This window comes from Perissodus microlepis, chromosome 2, assembly GCF_051167445.1.
Source record: "Perissodus microlepis isolate ML-2025 ecotype Zambia chromosome 2, ASM5116744v1, whole genome shotgun sequence".
In the NCBI taxonomy this organism is placed as follows: domain Eukaryota; kingdom Metazoa; phylum Chordata; class Actinopteri; order Cichliformes; family Cichlidae; genus Perissodus; species Perissodus microlepis.
This window is the reverse complement of record NC_140462.1, coordinates 15,465,252-15,473,423: the sequence shown is the minus strand read 5'-3', so window position 1 is coordinate 15,473,423 and position 8,172 is coordinate 15,465,252. Positions and strand designations below refer to the sequence as shown.

The window sequence follows — 8,172 nt, the reverse complement described above, 5'->3', positions numbered from 1 at the left end:
GATGGTACGGGTAGAGAGGTCGTCTAATGGCAACTTTGAAAATGTAAATAAATGGTGTTTTGCAGTAGATCTGTCAATTTCTTTATTTCTGAATTGTTGTGCATCTGGGATTCACAGAATAAAAACCTAACCAACTACCCGCAGGCCTGTTCACTGGTATATCAACCAGGGAAGTATCATCTCAGCATGGCCTTTTATTTAAAATTTAACTGCAAGAAATTCTAAAAAGCCAGAGACATCACCCGTGAGGCTTTTTTCCCGTTTGATGCATAATTTTGTGTCATTTCAATGCATCTACTTTTAATTTGGAATTTAAAAAGATTTGACAAGTGTAAACATGAAAAGAGTCGGTAGCCTTGCAATAAACAAAGAGTTTGAGTGGCCTACATGCAAAGCTTGGCCTTTCAGTATGTGGCTAAAAGAATACATGTAAATGTATACAAAAGCATCAGATACAAAAGAGTTAAATGGGATTTTTAATTTCCTGATCCATTTGGACCGGTTCACATTGTAGATTTAAGCCTATGTTAGGGTGCAGTTTCATTTGTCTGGAAAAGGTTATTGTCATTTAAAGTGAGTAGTTCAAGCCTCTGTAGCTGACATGTTGCTTATTACGGGGTGTTCCTGACTTTGACCCTCTGCATATGTCTGACATGAGGAAGTTCATTGATTATTCCCGAATATGAAACTTTTATTCTGACATATTCTCCCATTGGAAAAATACATCTCGAGACGGGCCAAGGCACAGAATACATACAAGAACAAGAGCAAGTGGGAGGGGGAGGGGAGAAAAAGAAATGGAACTGGGGAATATTGGGGATATGTGAATTATCTATACTTCATTAATGATCAAATTGGGGATGGGACAAAAATTAACAGCTAATAATAAGAGTAATAACAATAATCCCCATCCTCCTATGTATACACTCATACACACACCTGCACATACACAAATATTACCGTGGATTATTAAATACATGTATTTTTCCGGTCTAATACCAGGCCTGGTCCTTCAGGACTCAGCTGGGCGATGGTTTCTTCTCCTCTATGCACACTCTGGCTCTCTCGCGCGCGTGGCCTCGTGCGTCCGTGCGCGGCCCCGCCGTAGACGTCATGAGCGTCTTACTACCCAACATGGCGGACTTTGATACCATTTATGAGTTAGAAGACGAAGAGGATGAGCACGTAGTGAGCGAGGAGCACTTACCCAGATACTGTCCGGAGCCCGTGGTTATGCGAGGGGCCGGGCACATCACGGTGTAAGTGGAGCCACGTTTGTGCTTTCTTTCTGTTTCCGGTGTCGCCTGTTTAGCTGAGGCTAGCCTGCGAGCTAACGGAAATCAAAACAGTTAGCCATATGTTTGGTCGAGGGTATAGCTGTTTCCCCGTAAACCCACGTTAACGACTTTATGTCAGCATGGCAACCTAAAACTTGGCAGGCGCAGCCGTTGTTAACGTTGGTCAAGTTTACGTGAGATGCTCTTTTAGCTACAAGTCCTCATCCTTGTGTTTTGACTCGCATTACATTACCTGTCGTGGGCTAATTCGCAATGGTTACTGTAGGTTTCACAACTGTTTGTCGCTTAACTGCCTATATATGATGGAGACCTTTGCACTTTATCATGTTGATTAATGGGGGATAGAGCCTGAGGCACATCCAACCTTCAGAGGGACTTAATAAGATGATGTTTGCCACTGTCATCGCTATCAGATCCACCCTTCATCTTCATCCTTCACCTTATGAGCTGATGCCGAGGCCAAGCTGGAAGCTTTCTTCAACTTGACACGTGGATGCTATTAAGAATAACTACAACAGAAAAAGGCCCAAATTTGAAAACATAATCAGCTGTTTGGAAGGGTGCTGTTGCTGCTAGAGGATTGCTGCACCCTGCTGATTTTATTCTGCAGAACTTTTTCAGACTCAAATAGTCATCCTCGGGTACTGATAAGGCTGTTATCAGATTTTTAGGGATAAGTTCTGATTGCATGCCAAATATCAAGTAAATACAAGGACTTGCTGACAGTTATTTAATCAATGGACTAGCAATCATGCAGAATCCCATGGATGTGGCTCTTTCATCCTTCTTTACATCAAGAAATAAAGTAACCTCCAAGTGAAGCCGCACTGATTCTCAATTATTAATGTTTAAAATAGCAGTTTGGCTGATTCCAGTGGTGACAGTCTGATTCAGATATTCCATCTTTTTGAGCCAGGGAGAGAATTAATGAAATCCTTGTCTTAACAAGGGTTATTTTATCCACTGAAGAACTGAAACAGCAGATCAATATAAAAATACCCACCATTGATGAATGCTATCTTATTACCCAGTTGTGCAGTGTTAGTCAACATGTGTATGTGGTGACATATAAGTGCATTTTATCTACTGTTTTAAAAACAGCAGATAAAATTAATGCTTTTGTTTAAGCCTGTTAAGAGACACTGAGACAAAAGTCAAGACTGTCTTTAACCCATGTGAGTGCAGCATGATCTCTCTACAGTGGGCCTATACACCATACAGAAATAGGAAACAGTCTTTGCTGGCATTATCTTTAGTTTAATATTGTCCTTTTTTCTGTCATACAGTTATAATTAAAATAGGTAAATGTTGTTAAATAAGGAGCAGCTAATATATTTTAGCTTTAGATACATTTTTGTTGTTATTGAGTGTTTGTTTTTGACATATCTGCTCTGTTTTATTTTTTGTTTTTTTCAGGTTTGGACTGAGCAACAGATTTGACACAGAATTTCCCTCTGTTCTCACGGGAAAGGTACAGTTGCTTTTTAAGTTTTTCTTGCACTTCAGTCTTGCAGACTGCTTTCTGTTCAAATCCAAGTGGGAAGAATTGAGCAATTAAAGCTGCAGTGATTCCTTTGTTCTTTTGGGCTTTTTACAGCCCTAACTTCCCCAGTCCTCCCCATTCAGCCTTCCGTGAGGGGTTTTGATCTGATGGAAATTCATTATAAGTAGCGTACCACACTGCATAGAAAAGGAGCTGCTGTCCAACTCTGTAAATGAGTAAGCTGGCTATGGTGCTCAGTTGGCGCCCAGTGTTTCGGAGGGTCCAGCACCAGGTGATAAAATAATGAAATGAAGACTCTGCCGTAGACAAGAAAGGAAAGCTTCCTGGGTCAGACGCAGAAACACAAAAAGGCTGCAGGGGTAAGAGCAGGCCGAGGGAAGTGTGGGGCAATAAAAAGTACCTTCGGTATTGTGACCCAGGGTGACATGTGATGGATGAGGTCACAATTATGATGATTGAAGGGTGCAGATCAGGCCCTGCTGGGCTTTATTCTGTGGTCTTTGGCTGTTTGCAAAGAGACCTTTGCATCCTGTCATAAAAGATTACGACCCCTGTTTTATGGCGTACAGGCTCAGAGAGGAATGAGCATCCATTCAACTTGTTTGGCCGGCGCTGCCACAGGCACTGAGCTTATCTCTCCTTTGAGTCCCTCCTTGCCTTGAACAGTCCAAAGCCTGGTTAGCAAGTTGGGGGAATGTATTTAGATCTCATCTCTGGACAACATCTGCAAATAGCTACCTGTTTGGTTTCCTAAAGCTCTTTGATCCTTGTACACAGGTTTCTTTTGTGCATTGAGAAATCTTTTCAAGTCAACATGACCAAGAAACAAATGAATTATCCAACTTCCTCGTTTTCTGAGAAGTTCCCATGTTCATTTCACTATGTGTCCTGTCCCTTTTTCTTTAGGTAGCACCAGAGGAATTCAAAACCAGCATCAGCAGGGTGAATGCTTGTTTGAAGAAGAACTTACCTGTGAATGTGAAGTGGCTTCTTTGTGGCTGCCTGTGTTGTTGCTGTACAGTTGGCTGCAGCCTATGGCCCGTTATCTGCCTCAACAAGAGAGTAAGTCTCAAATCTCCTGTGACACGAGTTGGACAGTTTAACTCTCCCTTACATCAGTGCTGATTACTCAGGGGCTGTTATAGCAATTGGTCTAAGTGTAGACGGTAATAACCACTTGCGTTCAATTGGTGGCTCTGTGTAGAAATGATGCATTGCATGGCGTTGCTTCTCTCTTGCTCAGCTCAAGGGTGGTATTACCACTCGAGAGTTGCTGACAACAGAGTGAAAATTACTAGCTGGTAAATTGGGAGTTCAGTCCATAAATCCTAACACCGTGGCTGTTAACTGTTACCTGTTCACGTGTTAAACTGAGTAATGTGTATTTTTGTTTGAATTAACGGACATGCCCTTTTTTTCCCCCCTCTGTGGTCTGTTCCCGAAGACGAGGCGGTCTATTCAGAAGCTGTTAGAGTGGGAAAATAACCGACTATACCATAAGGTAAGGAAGATGGATACATTGCACCTGAGTAAAAGTGCTTAATTGGTCTGTGTCAGTGTGTGTAAGATGAGTATCATCGTGATGGATAAACATCATTAATCTGTTGTGTAAGTTTTAACCCGCCAGTCAGATCTGGTGCAATCTGGTACGCAGTGCCTGAAAGGACCGTGAGGTCAGCAGTAAAAGTCCATGTTAATTTTGTTTTGTCTCGCAGCAACAAATTACAGCTAGTAGCCGTGCAAAGGTATAAAGGAAGCTCTTCAGGGTGTCTGGCCACAGTTTGACCCCAGCGAGACCAGACAGTCCTTCTCTCGAATTCCCCTGACACTGAAGAGAAGATTTCCTTTGTTTGTGCATTTGTGTGTGCGTCTTTGTGTCTGTTTGAGTGAGGGAGATGTCCATTCATTGTATCTGTGTCTTTTTTCTTTCTTTCATCAGCTGGGGCTGCACTGGAAGCTCAGTAAAAGAAAATGTGAAAGCAGTAATATGATGGAATATGTAAGTAGGCATGGATTTCTCAACTATACCCTTTACTGATCAATCTGCAGATCATTTTTAGCTGCTCAATTGTTTTTCGGTAAAATAGATTAGTAAAAACAAACAGTCCAGGAAACAAGGATGAGCAGTTTCTATGACAAAGGACCAAAAAGGGAAGTGAAATGTTATATAAATATATAAGTGTTATTTGCAGATTATTTAATAATGCCTAATTTTCTAGTGCTTTGCTAGAATGAACTGATATTTAATTGTGAATTTGTAGAAACCTTTCAAAGTAAAAAAGAAAGTTTGTACTTAATAAATGAGGAATTAGTTGGTTTTTAGTACCACCTTTCCAGCTCCAACTAAATGTAAATATAAAAGTCAGCAAAACAAGAAAAATATATGATGTATAAAGTCTGTCTGTTTATGTAGTAACTTGGCGTAATTAAATGCAGCCAAATACATTCATTGTGTTATAAATCCTCCCTTCATGAAGGTTGTAATGTGTAGTTACTGTTGAAACAGTTTTAGAGAGGTGGTGTGTGTTGTTTGTGGTGCTGCTGGTCGTCATTGCTTTGACAGGTTTTTTTTTTCCTATTTAACCAACCCCCGCTGATTTAAATGATTTGCTAGGCCGCATGTATGTGAGTGATCCCGCAGCTGATTTTCAGAGAAATCCAGAGAAACTCAAATCTCTTACTTAAACTTAAACTTTGTCTTTGTCTGTGTAATAAAGAGATTAGTTCAGTAACTAGTAATGTTTGTGCTCTGGTGAACACAGTTGGATTTTAACCTTGCGAAATTGTGTTTTTCCTCTCTTCAGGTGATTCTTATAGAATTCCTACCCAAATATCCTATATTCCGACCAGACTGACGAGGCCGTTGCCAGACTGGATGAGTGGCCCTTGAATCTTATCCTTAGTGCCTTGTATATACAGTATGTTGGAAAAAAGGGTCTGCGCCGCTGTGTCTCGTGACGACCCTGTAAATCTCCCAGTACCTTGTACATTAAAATTTGCAACACTGTCACTTTGCTTTAGAGCAGATTTTGCACATTTCCCGACAGAACTACACATGTTCCCTTTGTTGCACTCTGTGTTTTTGTTACATGTGAGAAAAAACAAAACAAGTGATACTCTCAAAAAGTGCATTTACCCCAAAGAACCATCAGCCTGTATCCCATCTATTAAATCACTAATCCCTCGCAAAGAATGTGATGCCTCCACCTTCCGTAACTATCCTTGCCTTATGTATGATTTAAAAATAAAAACTACATGTAACAGGAGGAGGAAGGCTTTGGGTAATTCAACAAGTCTGTAGGCTCAGATGCTGTTCGTTGGGTTTCCCCTCTTTTAATCCAGTTCTTTGCAGGTAGATGGGATGGTTGAGATTGCCTAACGTACAGTGTACGTCATCACCCCATGTTTTGTTCTTACAAGAACCCTCTGTACATGGGAACTAGCTAGTAAGAACTTGACCTGTAAATATTGTTAGAATAAGCTGTACAGTGGTATACCATTGTTTACATAAAGTTACTTAGCTCTTTAGTTTTTTTTTGCCAATATATTGCTGTACAATAGTTTTGATTATGAAAGATGTCTACGTACCTTTCTAGTTTATATGGACCTGTTTATCTTGTAAGCCATATAGTGACTATGTACCTGATGCCAGAGTTGGGACTGATTGTTGCACATGAAGTTCAGGATTTCAGACTGGAGTGGATCCTGAGTTTTCTTCCGGTGACAACAGCAGTGCATGTTACCATGCGGTTTTTGCCAATTAAGATGACATTCAGTGATTCGTCATCCGTTAAAGATGGAGATGATTGGAAGATTTGAATTTGAACTCTGCACTTCCACTCATTTCTGTCCCACCCCCACTAACTTTGTATTAATTTTTTAGTTTTGTACTTTTCCCTGTGCTGTGTTTGGTCCTCCTGAAGTGTTAGGAAGCACATGCTTCTACAGATCCTGATGTGTTGAGCTGATGGTTTCTTTGTTTCACTCATCCTTTCAAGTGTTGGTTTTGTTTTTCAGAATCTTAGTCAAAAGATTGCTGCATTGCATTGTATTAGAGTGCCTCTGGTATAGTTGAAAACCACAGAGAAGTGCAGGTTGAAATCTGTTCTCCTGTACAAAGGAGAGTTTACTGCTCCCAGTATTGTCCCTGTTACATTTTGTTTTGTAAGTGTTTATCATGGTGACCTAATCCCAGTGGAGAGAAAATAAATTGTCAATTTTGAATTTAATTTGTTGCCACTTCCTTCTTTTTTTCCCCCCTTATGAAACCTGTGTTGTGTCATGTTGGTAAAAGCAGGTTGTGACTGACCTTGGCTGACGCACTATGACCACAGCCTGCTGCCCCGCGATGAAAAATGTGGCTGTTTGTCATGTTTAACAAGGTGGTGAATCGTTAACTTTAACAAGACAGCCTGCAATTACTCAACATGTATACAACTCAGGAATGCTGTTACCATAACGTACTGCTGCTTCCTAATGACACGGACCAGCAGGCAGCAAGCCAAACATACAGTTTCTACTGTACCTGACCGCAAGTACTGTAGTGGTGGGCTTCACTTTGGGGTGGAGGGTTTTATGGTCCTCTGTGCTTTTTGTTTTCACATTCACAGCCTCTCCTGGTTTAGCTCGAGGAAGTGTTCAGTAACCTTTTACTGCTGGAGTAGTGTGAAGTAGAAATATCAATTGTATTGCAACGTATGGCATCCTAAAAAGCTTTTTTAAATTATGAGAAACTTGGGGACATGCTACAGTCTGACAGTAGATTCCCTGTGTGGTAAATATACTGATACATTTAGGTTTTGGGGGATTAAAACATCAGGCTTTTAATGACAGATGTATATATATTTAAAACTTATTTAACCTTCACAATATAGACAGAAATAAAACTAGTAAGTTGGTGGTATGTAAGTGCTTATGAAGTGAAGATTTTATTGAGAGAACTGGCAAATCATAATTGTGAGAAATCACTGTTGAGGACTTTAGAGCATGATTTTAAAATTGCATAACAGGCCTGTGATAAAGCACAAGATTAATAACAATAGTTTTATTTTTTAATTCATGGATACCATGGTTACTTTAAAGGTTTTACAGGATGGAATCTGGACACCTTGGCCACTTCAGTCCTTGTGTCCACTAGGGGTCAGAGTGAACAGGCTAATAAACCGTCCAGCCACAGACTTTCAACATCAGTAACTGTAATAACTTATTTCTAACATTTGCACCCTTCCTCTGTGAATACTGGTGTATTTATAATCCCCTCTAAACTACCCATCCATCATCAAGTATAAATAAAGGGTGGCTTGTAAAGCTGTGCCTTTACTACACTTAACCTTCCTCCCCAAAAAGCCCAAAGTGTACAGAACATTCATA

General features: G+C 40.4%; 1 protein-coding gene across 1 annotated transcript; it reads left to right on the top strand.

The window, feature by feature from the left end:
* Positions 1 to 1,098: 1,098 nt before the first annotated feature.
* Positions 1,099 to 7,031, top strand: chic1 (cysteine-rich hydrophobic domain 1). The gene is made up of 6 exons (XM_084949676.1): positions 1,099 to 1,259; positions 2,715 to 2,769; positions 3,709 to 3,864; positions 4,247 to 4,303; positions 4,742 to 4,801; positions 5,607 to 7,031. The coding sequence occupies exons 1-6, from the start codon at positions 1,114 to 1,116 to the stop codon at positions 5,655 to 5,657; spliced, it is 525 nt and encodes a 174-aa protein (XP_084805802.1). The 5' UTR covers positions 1,099 to 1,113; the 3' UTR covers positions 5,658 to 7,031.
* The last annotated feature ends 1,141 nt before the right edge of the window (positions 7,032 to 8,172 follow it).